Here is an 18,013-nt window from a genome sequence, read left to right as displayed (position 1 = left end):
ACGGAACTACTTTTGTTGGATTATATATTGTCCCAGAAATAATTGCGATAAACGCATTTGTCATTTTAAGACCATTTTATGCCACTGATATAAAGATATATAATAGCATAATAATGCAAGTACACCCTTTCAAAGAGCAATGAACTTTTAATTTTTAAGAATATTCAGACATTGGAATCAGAATGTAAAAAAAATAAAGTCAGGAAGGCCCATCTCCATCTCCAACTGCGGTTTTTGTTCCCAGCTCGGAAAACTGGATGGGATGATTGTTTTATATGAGCTTTTAGGTAAGTTGTATTGCTACTTTTTGTTGCCACTGTTTTTTTTTTTTTTTAAATTATTTTCTCCCTGTGACGAGGAGGGTGGGGCTCAGAAGAGAGAAATTCCGTGACTACGCATGCCCGGCCCCCAGTCGGGCTAATCAGCCGAGGAGAGGGATTGGTGCAACGAGATACGGTAGTTTGGAAGAGAGCTACAGGCAGCTGCCCTGTATGTGTTTATGTTTGTGTGTTTTTGTGTTTGAGTTTATTAAAACATTACTTTGATACTTCGTCCGGTTCCTGCCTCCTCCTTTCCATTGAACCCTGTTACATTGGTGCAAAAACCCGGGAAGGAGGAGGGATCCGTCATAGTGTCCTCGCCACTACCATCCACCCCAAAGGAGCAGCCGCGGCCATCCGCCGGGGGACGGAGGAGTTGCTACCGGCCGCAGAGGAACGGCCACCGTCCGCAAGGGGAGGGGCTCACTGCCGGCCACCTGGAGTGGTGGGGCTGCTGCCAGGGGCGGAGGAGTTCCCTACCGGCCGCCGAAATGCGGAGGGGCGTTCCGTCCGCCAGGGGTCAGAGGACTGGCTCCGGTACGCCCGGGGAGGGGTGGCTGTTGTCCGCCAGAGGGTGGAGGAGTGATCAAGGACCAGGCGACGGCGTGTCTGGGAACCGACGAGTAAGTTTTTTTTCCTCTCTCTCGCTCACTGTCACTCTGCGTTGGCCTTTCCCTCTCCTCTTTTTGTTGTTTTGTTTTTCCCTCCCCTTGTCTCCCTCCCAGGTCGTAGAAGGCAGGGAAAGGAGGGAGGAGTGCGACAAGGTGGAGGGCGGGGCCGGGCCATGAATACGCACGGCCGCCCCCAATCGGAGCTGTGGAATGCGTATTTGAAACCAAGTCCATTTGGACTTATTCTTCCATAATTTTCTGGCTGGAATTATGCAGTCATCGGGAAAAACCCCTTTTTACAGGGCTCGACATTGAGCATCGTCATGTGCATGTCCTTCGGACAAGTAAATTGATCATTCACTTGTCCGAGTAAAAAAGTTACTTGTCCGGAGACAAAACAGATGAAAGACTTCATCATCATCATTTACACCTAATTGGGATTATGAACACGGAGCAGAAAGACAGTAAATCATTACTCACCCTCAAGCCTGTATGAATTTCTCTCTTCTGAGGAACACAAAATTAGATTTTTGGCAGAATGTTATTCACAGTCACTATTCACTGTCACTGCATCTTTTTTTTTTTTTTCTTCCATAAAATAAAATAAAAGTGGATTGAGATTGTAACATTTTCCCTAACATCTCCTTTTGAGTTCCACGGAAGATAGAATGTCAGACAGGTTTGGAACAACATGAAGGCGAGTAATGATGACAGAATTTTTGTTAACACTTTACAATAAGGTGCATTAACATTAGATAATGCATTAACTATCATGAACTAACAATTAATATTTTACAGCATTTATCAATCTTAGTTAATGTTAGTTACTAAAAAAATAAAATTGTTCATTGTTAGCTCATAGTGTATGAACTAAAGTTTACATATACAACTTTTTATTTTAAAGTATGAAAATGTATTAATATAGCCTACTGTATGTTGGAATTAACATTAACCAAGATTAATAAATTATATAAAAGTGGTGTTTATTGTTAGTTCATGCTAACTGATGGAGTTAACTAACGTTAACAAATGGAACATTTTTGTAAAGTGTTACCGAATTTTAATTTATGGGTAAATCATCTCTTTGAGAGTAAAAGTCAATTCTCACCAGTTGCATTAAAAACGGCTGTTTAATATTGACAAAATGCATTGAAAATATTAACAGATAAAATCCTGAGGGAACCTTGCCACTAAATCAGTTATGTTGTATATTCAAAACAGATATGCATATTAAAGATAGATAATATGTTTTCATTGTGTGTAATTTATTAATGTTATAATGTATATTGTTATATACTGAATAAAATTGACAGATTCACATGGCAGAGAAAATACCTCGGTTACATACATTAGATGGAGCTCTAGAAAGATGTGAGATGTAATGGGTGCATAAGTCTGTTTTAAGCATTCCTCTTCACTCTACAGATGGTATTATTACACAAAGCATTTTTGCAATTTCTGCCTTTCTTGCTGTATTATGAGAGAGCGCCACGATGTTACAAGACAAAATTACATCTCTCCAACGTTGCACGCCTGTGATGAAGACAGCTTTGTTGATTATAAACAGGAGCAATAGTTTTATTGCAGCGCTCGCTTATATACGTGGTACAACACCATTCGCATGTCCAATTAACAGGTTTATACTCATTTATATGTGCAAAATCTATAGTTCAGTAGATACGGGCTTCCCCGCTGCTCGCGCTCACAAGCTGCTGAACACTGCACCACGAGTGAAGGCGAGAGGGAGAGAGTGTGACACGATAAATGGAATTCCCCGCATTTTGAAAGTGAAACATGCAGGAATGATTAAAATTGTGCTCAATCCCTGCTATCCCGCGCTATTTAGCTAACATTCGTTATTGAGATTTTAATCAGGCTACTTGTCCGGTCAGGCAAGTAAAATTCTCTTTAACTTGTTCGTTTAAAATTTCAATGATGATGATAAATGATAATGTCGAGCCCTGTATTAAAACACCTATTAGCCTTGAGTAATATGACATCTTCAACTGTCGCTGTCCGCTCTGTGTGTGTGGAGATGCCCGAGCCCCACCTCCGACAAAAAAAGAGCAGATGAGAGGACAGAAGCAACGCGACTGGATAAAATGTTGGTGACATTCATTCTTATTTAAACAAACATACATATAAACACAATGGGCAATATCGAGGTCAGCAAAAATGATTGAGGTCATGTCCATGTATCGTATGATAAGTCAATAACGTAATTATCGTGACAGGCCTAGCTGTCGGCTTTGTTTCACTGAAGTCGGGTATGTCTCAGTAAGCACATCTAGCATAACTCATTTGCGGCGACATCATTACATGTGTCTCTTGAGCTAACAGGAGCAAAGCATAAACAGCCTGTGCAAGTTAGTCTCGTCACGGCATTCAAGCGGCCTCTCACTGCAAGCTCAGACAGAGCTAAAGCACCATAGGAGTGTTTATTGCTGTAGATACACGACCATACTCAGTCGTCGAGAACACAGGATTTAAGCATCTGCTTAACATGCTTGAGCCCCGTTATAAACTTAAAATTGAGTGATAAGTACAAGTGGTGAGTTGAAAGGCAAAAGACACAGAAATCTGCACCAATTATGTCTTAATTGTGTTTTTTACTTTTATTATTTATGTTTTTATAAAATGTGCATCTAAGAGGCTCTTAAGTATTGAATTGTAATTTCATTGAAGAAATACACATTGTGCAGTCATGTATAAATAATCCTTCACAATAATTTTTTTTTTTTTTTTTACCATATTTGATGGAATTAACACGAGAAAGGTAGAATTAACAATTTGCACATTAAAGATCACATTGAAATAGACTCTGCTATTCAATTTCAAATCTTGAAATGAATGTTGAAAATAAATATTTTCATTTTAGACCTGATGAAATTGAAAGTGGAAAGTCAACAACCGAATCAAGTGGAGGAGAAACACCATCTGTTTCCGAGAGTTGATGATTTTGTAACTGGACAAAATTCACAAAAAAGAACTCAAAGACTGAGAGTAAAAAAATCTTTCACCTGCCCTTTGTGTGGAAACAGTTTTTCAGAGAGATGTCACCTTAAGAGACACATGAAAATCCACACTGGAGAGAAGCCTTTCACCTGCCCACTTTGTATGAAGAGTTTCAGAGATAGAAGTAATCTGCAGAGTCACATGAGAATCCACACTGGAGAGAAACCTTACACATGCACTCATTGTATGAAGAGTTTTAGAGACAACAGTCACCTTCAGAGACACATAAGAATGCACACTGGAGAAAAACCTTACACCTGCCATCTGTGTGTGAAGAGTTTTACACGTAAAGGAAGTCTTAAGATGCACATTCGAATTCACAAAGGTGAGAGGCCTTTCACCTGCCATCAGTGTGGGATTACTTTCACACAGAAAGTAAATCTTAATATGCATATTCAAATTCACGAAGGTAAAAGGCCTTTTACCTGCCATCAGTGTGGGAATACTTTCACACGTAAAGGGAGTCTTACTAAGCACATGAGAATTCACACTGGTGAGAAGCCTTATACATGCCCACACTGTGAGAAGAGTTTCAGACAGGCATGCAATCTCAAAAGTCATCTGTCTGTGCATTCTGGAGAAAAGTCATATAGCTGTGATCAGTGCGGAATTTTTTTTTCTTCTGCATCAGTCTTAAGAACACACCGGAAAATTCATCCAATTGAGAAGCCATACTTGTGTTCATTTTGTGGAAAGAGTTTTTCACAGCTGCGTACTTTAAAAGAGCACCAGAACATACATACTGGTGTGAGAGATCACGTGTGCTCTGAGTGCGGGAAGGCCTTTCTCAGAGTTCACGACTTGGAACGTCACAAAAGAATCCATACTGGGGAAAAACCTTACAAGTGTTCACATTGTGGAAAGAATTTCAGTCAATCAAGAACCCTAAAAGCACATGAGAGAGTGCATACTGGAGAGAAGCCGTACCACTGCACTTCATGTGGGAAGAGTTTCACCCAAGCAAGTACTCTTCTGACTCATAATAAAAAAAAACATTGTCCAGAGTTTTCGCAATGAGCAGTGTTCATCTTTTTAAATGTAAATGGTGTGACATTTCGAAAAACCAGAAGATGGAATTTCTCTCAAAAGAATACAATTACAAATAAAGTTGCAAGCCGCAATTAAATAGTGGCAAACAATTTGATTGAATATAGAATTCTGATGATGATATTAAGTAGAGTGGTGGAAAAAGACATGTTTAATTGCAAGTAGTGTAACAAATCTGCTTCTAAGATTCAACCAATAGGTTAAGCTGTCACCAAATATATATGGTATTGTCAGAGCTTGGTCACAATGCCAAGTTTCATGTCAGTACGCCAAAGCGTCCATGAGATACTGTTGAAGTCAAAAGTTTACATACATCTTAGCCAAATACATTTAAATACATTTACGTTTTTCACAATTCCTGACATTTTATCATAGAAAACATTCCCAGTCTTAGGTCAGTTAGGATCACTACTTTATTTTAAGAATGTGAAATGTCAGAATAATAGTAGAAAGAATTATTTATTTCAGCTTTTATTTCTTTCATCACACTTCCAGTGGGTCAGAAGTTTACATACACTTAGTTAGTATTTGGTAGCATTGCCTTTAAATTGTTTAACTTGGGTCAAACATTTTGGGTAGCCTTCCACAAGCTTCTCACAATAAGTTGCTGGAATTTTAGCCCATTTCTCCAGACAGAACTGGTGTAACGGAGTAAGGTTTGTAGGGCTCCTTGCTCGCGCACGCTTTTTCAGTTCTGTCCACAAATTTTCTATCGGATTGAGGTCAAGGCTTTGTGATGGCCACTCCAATACCTTGACTTTGTTGTCCTTGAGCCATTTTGCCACAACTTTGGAGATATGTTTGTGGTCATTGTCCATTTGGAAGATCCATTTGTGACCAAGCTTCAACTTCCTGACTGATATCTTGAGATTTTGCTTCAATATATCCACATAATTTTCCTTCCACATGACGCCATCTATTTTGTGAAGTGCACCAGTCCCTCCTGTAGCAAAGCACCCCCACAATACGATGCTGCCACCCCCATGCTTCACGGTTGGGATGGTGTTCTTTGGCTTGCAAGCCTCACCCATTTTCTTTCAAACATAACGATGGTCATTATGGCCAAACAGTTAAATTTTTGTATCATCGGACCAGAGGACATTTCTCCAAAAAAGTAAGATCTTATGTGCACTTGCAAACTGTAGTCTGGCTTTTTTATGACGGTTTTAGAGCAATGGCTTCTTCCATGCTGAACAGCCTTTCAGATTATGTTGATATAGGACTCGTTTTTTACTGTGGATATAGATTCCTGTTTCCTCCAGCATCTTCACAAGGTCCTTTGCTGTTGTTCTGGGATTGATTTGCACAGAATGTGTCTCCTTCCTGAGCGGTATGATGGCTGCGTGGTCCCATGGTGTTTATACTTGTGTACTATTGTTTGTATGGATGAACGTGGTAGCTTCAAGCTTTTGGAAATTGCTCCCAAGGATGAACCAGACTTGTGGAGGTTCACAATGTTTTTTTTCTGAGGTCTTGGCTGATTTCTTTGGATTTTTTCATGATGTCAAGCAAAGAGGCACTGAGTTTGAAGGTAGGCCTTAAAATACATCCACAGGCACACCTCCAATTGACTCCAATTAACCTATCAAAAGCTAATTGGCTAATTGCCTAAAGGCTTGAAATCATTTTGGGGAATTTTCCAAGCTGCTTAAAGGCACAGTTATCTTAGTGTATGTAAACTGTTAACCCACTGGAATTGTGATATAGCCAATTAAAAGTGAAACAATCAAAACAATTGTTGGAAAAATGACTTGTGTCATGCACATAGTAGATAGTTACAAACTATAGTTTGCTAATATGAAATCTGTGGAGTGGTTAAAAATTTAGTTTTAATGACTTCAAACTAAGTGTATGTAAATTTCTGATTTCAGCTGTACAGCCTAAGATCCTTATTGGCACCTTGCCATGAAATTCATTGGTGTGTTATCTTGATCTATCAAAAAGCTTTTCATAACTTTTTGTCATAAGTGTACCTAGGTGATACATGCCAGAAATCAGGCAAATCAGATATACGGCCTTGGAGTTAAAAAAAGTAGGTTTTCAATTACATTCAAAATGTGAACAGGAAGTATGTCTGACTATGGCAAATCTGGTATCATACTCGGCATGACCTAAGGAAGGTAATGACAAGTCTCATGACAATAGGCTAAATTAATCAAAAGTTATAACCTTTTCATTATATCTTTTGACCACTTTTGAGTGTCTTCAGAGTATGGTCCCGATGGCATGTACCAAATTTTGTATCGATATGCTAATGCGTTTGTAAAATACATCATTTTATGACAAAATTCATAATGGTAGACGCCCAGTATGGCCAACATTTAAAGAGCCCAGTCGCATGATTTAAGGCCAAACTATTCAGAGGTTATAGCCAAAAATTGCTTTTTCATATTTCTTGACAAGTAGGTGGCACTGTGCCGAAACTATGCAAGTACCCTCAGGACGTGATGGCTATGACATATGCCAAATTTCGTGTCAATTCGCTAAAGCATTGCGAAGATACAGCCCCATGTCTATTTTGGTGTATTCGCCATCAAATTCGTTGCTGCGGTACACGAAAATGGTTTGGACTATCATCATGAATTCCATAACATTCAGAATGGTGGAAAATCTAGTCAGGACTTGACTCGGCATGAGCCAAGGAATCAGAGGAAATAATTTTGTTACTAGCCCTAACAGTTCAAAAGTTATGAACATAAAATACTGTAAATGCAAATTTGAACAGATGGTGGCGCTACAGGGTTTGAGATAGAGACAGCAAATTTGGGTCAATCGTAGTTCAGTGTGTCCAAATTTCACAACTTTCCTCCTAAGGGTTCTATGGGCTGCCATAGACTTCGAGAGTGGACAAATAATAATAAGATGATGAAGAAAACTAATGGATACAATAGGTGCCTATGCACCACTGGTGCTTATGTCATTAATTGTCAGTGCTAGAGTATATTGTGCTGAATTTTCATGAAAACTCTCGAGAATTGTATATTTTATGTAATATGTTGTTACGTCTGGGGACGTTTAATTTTAATCATTTATTTGCTGTTCATTTATCTATTTACAGCAAAGATGATGTATGTTCATGATGGGCTGTGGGTTTGTGGGACCATGAATATGTAAAAATTGTTATAATATGAAAACATCCATTGAATGATTGTAAAAATGTTGAGTGTCTCTTATTAAAAGAAAGCATGGTGTGTATAAATTTATATAGTGCAACAGATTCAATGTAAACAAAGAACAGTTGGGGCAAACGAACAGTAGTGAATACAAGTTGAAACTGATTTTGTGCAAACAAAGTGTACAGTCAGTGAAAGTCCACCAATGTCTAAAAGATAATAAACAATTTTTATACGTGTTTGTTGTCACTTTCACTTATTTGTCGTGTGATTATTCAGAGCCCATTTTAAAGAAATAGTTCACCAAAAAAAAAAAAAAAATTCTCTCATTTACTCACCCTTATCATGCAGTCTCAAACTCATATAGCTTACTTCTTCGAAACCCAGACTAAGATATTTTGTACATGATGTGTTTGTCCATACGATGCAAGTCAATGTGACCTCAAAATGTTCAAGCTACAAAAAGGGCAAAATAAAAGTAGTATATTTAATATAATATGGCTGCCGAACTGTATCTTAATATCAATACAACAGGCAAAAGAATGGCAAGCTAAAACCAGATAGCACACATACTGATCAAAAGTTTCAGAACACTTAAGATAGTAGTGTACATCACCCAGACATCTATTTGTGTTTTTTCATCTGGAAGACATATTTTTAAGAGTGTTTGCTCATCTGTAATACGTCTATAAAATGTTTCCTCTCATATGTCAAAAGGACACACAGCAGATGTCTTTGAGACAAATCTGATTTTGAATATACAGGTGCATCTCAATAAATTAGAATGTCGTGGAAAAGTTCATTTATTTCAGTAATACAACTCAAATTGTGAAACTCGTGTATTAAATAAATTCAGTGCACACAGACTGAAGTAGTTTAAGTCTTTGGTTCTTTTAATTGTGATGATTTTGGCTCACATTTAACAAAAACCCACCAATTCACTATCTCAAAAAATTAGAATACATCATAAGACCAATCAAAAAAACATTTTTAGTGAATTGTTGGCCTTCTGGAAAGTATGTTCATTTACTGTATATGTACTCAGTACTTGGTAGGGGCTGCTTTTGCTTTAATTACTGCCTCAATTCGGCGTGGCATGGAGGTGATCAGTTTGTGGCACTGCTGAGGTGGTATGGAAGCCCAGGTTTCTTTGACAGTGGCCTTCAGCTCATCTGCATTTTTTGGTCTCTTGTTTCTCATTTTCCTCTTGACAATACCCCATAGATTCTCTATGGGGTTCAGGTCTGGTGAGTTTGCTGGCCAGTCAAGCACACCAACACCATGGTCATTTAACCAACTTTTGGTGCTTTTGGCAGTGTGGGCAGGTGCCAAATCCTGCTGGAAAATGAAATCAGCATCTTTAAAAAGCTGGTCAGCAGAAGGAAGCATGAAGTGCTCCAAAATTTCTTGGTAAACGGGTGCAGTGACTTTGGTTTTCAAAAAACACAATGGACCAACACCAGCAGATGACATTGCACCCCAAATCATCACAGACTGTGGAAACTTAACACTGGACTTCAAGCAACTTGGGCTATGAGCTTCTCCACCCTTCCTCCAGACTCTAGGACCTTGGTTTCCAAATGAAATACAAAACTTGCTCTCATCTGAAAAGAGGACTTTGGACCACTGGGCAACAGTCCAGTTCTTCTTCTCCTTAGCCCAGGTAAGACGCCTCTGACGTTGTCTGTGGTTCAGGAGTGGCTTAACAAGAGGACAACTGTAGCCAAATTCCTTGACACGTCTGTGTGTGGTGGCTCTTGATGCCTTGACCCCAGCCTCAGTCCATTCCTTGTGAAGTTCACCCAAATTCTTGAATCGATTTTGCTTGACAATCATCATAAGGCTGCGGTTCTCTCGGTTGGTTGTGCATCTTTTTCTTCCACACTTTTTCCTTCCACTCAACTTTCTGTTAACATGCTTGGATACAGCACTCTGTGAACAGCCAGCTTCTTTGGCAATGAAAGTTTGTGGCTTACCCTCCTTGTGAAGGGTGTCAATGATTGTCTTCTGGACAACTGTCAGATCAGCAGTCTTCCCCATGATTGTGTAGCCTAGTGAACCAAACTCAGAGACCATTTTGAAGGCTCAGGAAACCTTTGCAGGTGTTTTGAGTTGATTAGCTGATTGTCATGTCACCATATTCTAATTTTTTGAGATAGTGAATTGGTGGGTTTTTGTTAAATGTGAGCCAAAATCATCACAATTAAAAGAACCAAAGACTTAAACTACTTCAGTCTGTGTGCATTGAATTTATTTAATTCACAATTTTTTTAATTTCACAATTTGAGTTGAATTACTGAAATAAATGAACTTTTCCACGACATTCTAATTTATTGAGATGCACCTGTATGTAAATCTGCTCATTATAACATGTTTATCAGATGTTTGAGTGCAAAAGTAAGAATGTGATTCTTTACAAATGAAACGCTCTTAAACAGATATCTGGGAGATTTACGTGCCGTCTGAGAATGTTATGAGAGACTTCAACTACCACCGGTTACAATTACGTACAGTTGTAAGGATAAATCTCAGACTTCTGTGAACTTTATTTTTATTTTTATTTTATTTTTTTTATAGAAAGGCATACAGTTTGTTTTATTAGGCTATCAAAGGAGTAAAATGCATGTGCCCACTTATAGAGAAATTTAAGATTAAATGGGTTAATTTCCCTGTTGATCATTATTGAAACGATTTTAGGAGGAGGTAGAAGTTTTAATTGCGCGTGCACATAACTGATATGAGTACATTGTGCATTAAGTGATTAATGGATTAACAATATTAATGGATCATTACAATATCTCTGATCTCATTCCATATTCTAATTCTGTTATTTCAGCCAAATGTTACATTCACAAAAAGAGAACAGCACAAAAAGCCTTTGTATATTATATTTACAATGACCTTAAAAGCTGGGTGAAAAGAGGCAAGTAATTGTAATCCTCTCTGTTTTTCTGTATGTTTAATATATTTAAACTACATTTAATAATATATAACCTATGTAATGTAGCGGACATCTACTCGCACCACAGGATCAAAATAAGGACAAACACCACCAGTGCCTTTTTGTGTGTTTACTGCAATCATAAAATGGGACAGTGTTACAACAATCTTCCTTTTCACAATCTCTCCTCAGAGTGCTTCTTGCAGACTCGGTACATTACAAAGTATTATATTTTGATTTTATATTAGATTGTTCCATTCAATAAAATGCATAACAACACCAAAGGCATATTTTATTAAACTAACAATTGATGAATTATGAAAATTGAAATAATAAATGAAAAAAAATTCACCAACCATACCTGCAATCATAAAATGGGACAGTGTTACAACAATCTTCCTTTTCACAATCTGTGAATACATTATTCAGTTAGTACATTGTCCCATCTCTCTAATATGCAGGCAACCACAGTATCACAAAGTCAAAACTCACAGGTTCAGTAACTTTTTCCCTTTTCTAACCATAGAATATTATTTTAAAACACCGAACTACCTTACCCAGAATGCATTGCCATTTATTGGCGCACTCTTCACTCCGTGCAGTAAAAAATTAACCAGTTACATCTATCAAAGAAGCAAACGAAATAAAATTCAGATTGATGCAGTCATTTAACAGACCTTTCCTTGCTTACACAGGCAGTGATTTGCAATATTACACCGTTCCTGAAATATGATACAACAATAAGTACTGAAAGCAATAAAATGTTTATACAGTTTACTCATACCAGGATCGATAACATTTTCTCTGTCGTATCTTATCGTGGTCTCACCATAACATACATTTAATGTACATTAAGAATCTATTTTAAATTGTTCGCTAACTGAGACACCTACCTCTCCACAGAGTGCTTCTTGCTGACTGAGGAGTAGTGATGTCCAGTTCGTGAATGAATCGTTCTTTTGAACTGGTTCTTTTTAGTGAACGAGTTGAACTAATTCACCAAATCGGACTGAATCGTTTTAAAAAGTTCGTGTCTCGAGTCAACACTGATCCACAAGTTACTCTGTCTTAACCTGTCTCTCAGATGTGCCTGACACTCCGAATCAAAATGAGCTGATAACCGGGAGTAATATGATCCTAGAACTGGCGATATCTGCTTTTGCCAACACTTTTTTGCAATTAACCGCTCCAACTAGTTCACAAATCGGACTGAACACTCGGGTTGCAACAGTTCTCGAGTCAACAGTACAATGAGTCACTCTTAACAGTTCTCGAGTCAACAGTACACTGAACTGAGAATCACCTCTTTCAGAGGTGTCTGACATACTGAGAACCGATGAGCTGCTGACATTGAGCATGTGTATGATTAAGGGGTGAAATGTATGTTTCAGGTGTATTTTGCTGAACAACAGAGAGTGTAACAAATAAAAAATACTGGAAAAATGTTTATGACTTGATTGTATTACTGTTTTATCAACGTATGAAGATGATCCAGTCTACAGCTCTCGAGTCAACAGTACACTGAATCGTTGGCAGCAGTTCTCGAGTCAACAGTACACTGATCCGAGGACAGCAGCTCTTGAGTCGACAGTACACTGGTCCGAGGACAGACGCTCTTGAGTCAACAGTACACTGATCTGAGGACAGCAGCTCTCGCGTCAGCAGTGCATTGAGCCGATCACAGCATTTTGCGAGTCACCAGTACACTGAACTGAGAATCGCCTCGTTCGGACATACTACTGAGAACTGCTGATCAGGGAGCAGCTGATGAGCATGCGTGAACCGAGGACCTGAATGAGGGGGTGAAACGTTTCAGTCGAGAGATGTAAACAAATTTTACTATTGAGTATTGTGCACGCAGATTATATCTGAAGTTGTGATGAGCTGGATCATGGTTTCTGTAAAAAGGTGAGTTGATTAAGACTAGTTTAATCACTTTTTATGCTTTAAACATGTATAGAACATCCACATTTGTATATCAGTGTCAGTTTTGGGTGCTTTAGGTGCAAAGCTTTAATGTAGGATGTATTGTAAGATCACTGAAGGAAACACTGATGACAATAAACACCCTTATTATTATAACTTAAAATGTTATAATCAGCAATATGCCCTTACATATGGCTTTATTGAATGTGTTTGTGCATGTATTCTATGACGCCGGTGTATGAAAACTTAATCATGATGGCGCCGCGGATGGCTGCCTCGGTGTGGAGCTCCTCAGTTCTTTTGTTGTTTTTGTTTGTTTGTCCTGTGTTTAGTAGTCTTTTTCCAGTCAGTTTTAACAGAGACGAACTGCTGAACATTTGACAGCATATACCAGACAATCTTTTCCCGGTTTTCGAATATTCAGACATTTTGCTAGACAATTTAGTTGGAGGCGCAGCTCTGCTGTTCAAGAGGCGCAGGCAAGGGATATGAGCCGGTGTGCTGGTCAAACTCTATCGGCACAGATTTCGAACAGTGCTGCCGAGTATTCACTTAGCGAATCTCTGCTAACAAAGTGGACGAACTACATCTCCTCACCCGCACAAACAAGGACTTTTCAACCTCTGCTGCCTTGTGCTTCACAGAAACCTGGCTGAGTGAAGCCATTCCGGACAGCGCGTTACACCTGCCGGGCTTCCAGCTGTTCAGAGCGGATCGCATCGCGGAGTTAACGGGGAAAATGAGAGGCGGTGGAACATGCTTTTATATCAATGAAAGTTGGTGTACAGATGTAACAACATTAAAGAGGATGTGCTGTCCTAATTTGGAAGCACTCTTTATTAACTGTAAGCCTTTCTACTCGCCACGGGAGTTTTCCTCATTTATTCTGGTGAGTGTGTATATCGCACCAAACGCGTTTTTGAACACAGTGCTGCAACAGCTGACTGATCAAATCACAGACAAAGAACAACAATACCCGGACTCAGTTATTATTATTCTTGGGGATTTTAACAAACCAAATCTCACATGTGAACTGCCCAAATACAAACAGCACATCACATGCCCCACCAGAGACAGGAACATACTGGATCATTGTTACACAACAATAAAGGATGCATATTGCTCTGTCCCTAGAGCAGCTTTGGGACTCTCTGATCACTGTCTGGTTCATCATCTTCCAACCTACAGGCAGAAATTAAAATCAACCAAGCCAGTAGTAAGGACTGTAAAGAGATGGACCAATGAAGCAGAGCGGGAACTACAAGCCTGCTTTGATTGCACGAATTGGAGTGTTTTTGAGGCTGCAGTCACAGACCTGGACGAGCTCACAGATACTGTTACATCATATATCAGTTTCTGTGAGGATATGTGCATTCCTACTAGGACTTATTTAAAGTTCAGTAATGACAAACCGTGGTTTACAGCAGAGCTCAGGCAGCTTCGTCAGGCCAAATATGATACTTACAGGGGTGGGGATAAAGTCTTGTACAATCAGGCCAGGAACACACTGAACAGGGAAATCAGAGTGGCTAAAAGAAGATACTCTGAGAAGCTGAAAAACAAGTTTTCAGCTAATGACCCTGCATCAGTGTGGAGTGGCATGAAACAACTCACAAATTACAGGACTCCTACCCCCAACCCTGTAGAGAACCAACAACTGGCTGACAACCTGAATGTGTTCTACTGCAGATTTGAAAGGCCCAGACTCACAACCCACACCCACTCTGACCTTCACTTCACACAAACACCAACACCTCCTTCAACCCCCCTCCTCCCCCCTCCTGCAACTCAACCTGCACTTAAGACCTGTGAAGATGATGTGAGGCGCGTCTTTTGGAAACAAAAGACGAGGAAGGCTTCAGGCCCAGATGGCGTCTCACCAGCGTGTCTTCGATCCTGTGCTAACCAACTGGACCCATCTTCACACAGATCTTCAATAGATCATTGGAGCAGTGTGAAGCCCCATGCTGCTTCAAACGCTCAGTCATTATTCCTGTCCCACAGAAACCAAAATCACAGGACTTAATGACTACAGACCTGTCGCCCTGACGTCTGTGGTCATGAAATCATTTGAGAGACTGGTGTTGACCCACCTGAAGAACATCACTGGACCCTTTCTAGATCCCCTTCAATTTGCTTATCGAGCAAACAGGTCTGTGGATGATGCAGTCAACATAGGATTGCATCATATCCTGCAATATCTGAACAGACTAGGGACATATGCAAGGATCCTTTTTGTGGACTTCAGCTCGGCTTTCAACACCATTATTCCAGCTATACTCCAGAATAAATTACACCAGCTCTCTGTTCCCATGTCTATCTGTCAGTGGATTACCAGCTTTCTGACGGACAGGCAGCAGCTTGTGAACTCACTTCTAGCACTTGTACAATCAGCACTTGTGTGCTCTCCCCACTACTCTTCTTCCTCTACACCAATGACTGCATTGCCAAGGACCCCTCTGTCAAGCTCCTGAAGTTTGCAGATGACACCACTGTCATCGGCCTCATCTGAGATGACGATGTGTCTGCATACAGAAGGGAGGTTGAACAGCTGGCTGTCTGGTGCAGTCAAAACAACCTTGAGCTGAACACGCTCAAATGGTGGAGATCATTATGGACTTTAGGAGAAACACCCCAACACTGACCCCCCTCACCATTCTGAACAGCACTGTGGCAGCAGTGGAGTCATTCAGGTTCCTGGGCACTACCATCTCACAGGACCTGAAGTGGGAGACCCACATTGACTTCATTGTGAAAAAGGCCCAGCAGAGGTTGTACTTCCTTCGCCAGCTGAGGAAATTCAACCTGCCACAGGTGCTGCGGACACAGTTCTACTCAGCGGTCACTGAGTCTGTCCTCTGCACTTCAGTAACTGTCTGGTTTGGTTCAGCTTCGAAATCAGACATCAGAAGACTACAAAGGACAGTTTGGACTGCTGAGAGGATTATTGGTTGCCCCCTGCCCCCCCTTCAAGAACTATACACTTCTAGAGTGAGGAAAAAGGCTGGAAAAATCACTTTGGGCCACACTCACCCTGCCCACTACCTTTTTGAATGGTTGCCTTCTGGCCGACAGAGCTCTGAGCACCAGAACTGTCAGGCACAGGAACAGTTTTTTTCCCTCAGGCTATCCATCTCATGAACAGTTAAATTGCCCCATTGAGCAATAACTATGTGCAATACACAGTTTAGTCTTTCTTATATTTATCCAACACATCCAACCTCTTCTGCCACTTCATTCCTCTGAAAAAAACAAAAAAACATTTGCCCTGTACATAACAGATTTTTATTAGATTTGCACTACCCATGTGTATGTGTGTCTGTATGTATGTGTATAATTATTTTTTATTTTTTATTATTATCTATGTCTTGCTACTGTTTTTGTATTGTTTTTGTATTGTTGTACACTGGAAGCTCCTGTCACCAAGACAAATTCAAATTCCTTGTATGTGTAAGCATACTTGGCAATAAAGCTGATTCTGATTCTAATTCTGATTCTGTTAGCATTATATATAGTGACGTCATTACGTGATGACGTAAATGAACTTTTTTTTTTTTTTTTTTTTTTTTTTTTAAGACAGATACATATGTTGCCAGGTAACAAAAAGGAAACTTAAATTTACACCTTATGAGGGCACAAAAGATAAATATAAAAATACAGTTTCCGTTGCTTTAGGAATAACAGAGCTTTAGATAGCTTCCATATACATGTCTAGATCAACTTTGAATAAAGAAAAGAGAGGTTTAGAGCTAGTAAATTTTTATGTATGTATGTGAAATTTAGCTAGTAGATAGTATAAATGAATTATGTAATATTTTCCTGTATTCTCTTTTGAGTATTCGAACAATCCAAAGAAAACATCTTTAAAATGGAAAAAAAAGTCACTTACAAAATGAAGTTGGATAAACAGTAAAAAATCTGACCAAACTTTCTGTGTGTGGGTACGTAGCCAAAACAAGTGAATAAAAGTTTCTTCAGAAGAGTGACAGAAAGAACAGTTTATATCAATATCGGACTTAATTCTCCTAAGAAAGGCTTTTTTGGGGTAAACTTTATGAATCAATTTAAATGTTATTTCCTTTCCATTATTGGTAAGCAGATACTTATGAGGCAAGGACCATACTTTTTCCCAAGGAATACTCTCTACAGTATTATTCCAATATGGTATTATGTAAGGGATTGTTACTATCTCTCTCTGGAAGAGAGCTCTGATTTTACAGTTTATTTATTTATTTATTTTTGTTGCTCTACAGAAAAGCATATTCTTCCAATCATAGTGTCAGTTAAGTTTAAAGAAAAGGTACATGGCCATGGAAATGTAGAACCATGCATCAATAGAGACATTCCGGAGGGAATGGCATTGAAAACAACAGCATATTCATTAGCTGTTATGTGAATTTTATATTTCTGTAAAAACTCTAAATAGTTATAAAGTCTGCCCTGTGTGTTAAAAAGCTGTCCAACTAAGATAAGATTGTTTTCGAACCAGTTGTAAAAGAAAAGTGATTTATTTTTGTAGAGAATATCTTTATTGTTCCATAAGTAATATCTATGTGGGGAAATTTGTGTTTATATATTAGAGACCAAGCCAATAGCATCTGCTTATGAAAGTTAGAAAGTTTGATAGGGATCTTTGCAACATTATAATTACAAAATAGGAGAAAATCCAGCCCACCAACTTTAGAGAAAATATAATTTGGGATAATATTCCAAAGTGAAGAAGGATTATTAAGGAAATTCCTAAAACAGTTAATTTTAAAAGTGTTGTTTAAGGTAGTAAAATCCAAGTAATCCAGACCCCCCTGTTTTATTGGATTCATTAGTACTGATTTATTAATAAAGTGGGTTTTGTTTTTCCAAACAAAATTATTTAACATACTATAAAAAAAAAAGTTTTAAGTTCCTTTATCAGCCTCCAAGGAGAGAGCTGCATACATGAGTCTAGACAGTCCTTCAGCTTTACAGAGTAAGATTCTTCCTCTTACTGATAAGTCTCTTTGCAGCCAAGAATTCAGTTTCTTTTGGGTTTTTATTATTAGA

General features: G+C 38.9%; 2 protein-coding genes across 2 annotated transcripts in view; both read left to right on the top strand.

Annotated features, from left to right (window-relative positions):
- Positions 1–8,339, top strand: part of LOC127440810 (gastrula zinc finger protein XlCGF57.1-like) — a 26,111-nt gene extending 17,772 nt beyond the window's left edge. Inside the window, exon 2 of the mRNA XM_051697738.1 lies at positions 3,810–8,339. Within this exon, the coding sequence (XP_051553698.1) occupies positions 3,810–4,963 (1,154 nt within the window). The 3' untranslated portion in view covers positions 4,964–8,339. The remainder of the gene's footprint in view (positions 1–3,809) is intronic.
- LOC127440722 (zinc finger protein 721-like) overlaps positions 1–18,013 on the top strand; it is a 180,022-nt gene that overhangs the window by 146,063 nt on the left and 15,946 nt on the right. The gene's annotated exons all lie outside the window — the stretch shown is intronic.

This window comes from Myxocyprinus asiaticus, chromosome 5, assembly GCF_019703515.2.
Source record: "Myxocyprinus asiaticus isolate MX2 ecotype Aquarium Trade chromosome 5, UBuf_Myxa_2, whole genome shotgun sequence".
NCBI classification, from domain to species: Eukaryota; Metazoa; Chordata; class Actinopteri; order Cypriniformes; family Catostomidae; genus Myxocyprinus; species Myxocyprinus asiaticus.
Note: the sequence above shows the minus strand (reverse complement) of the source record. Positions and strands in the feature narration are given on the sequence as shown.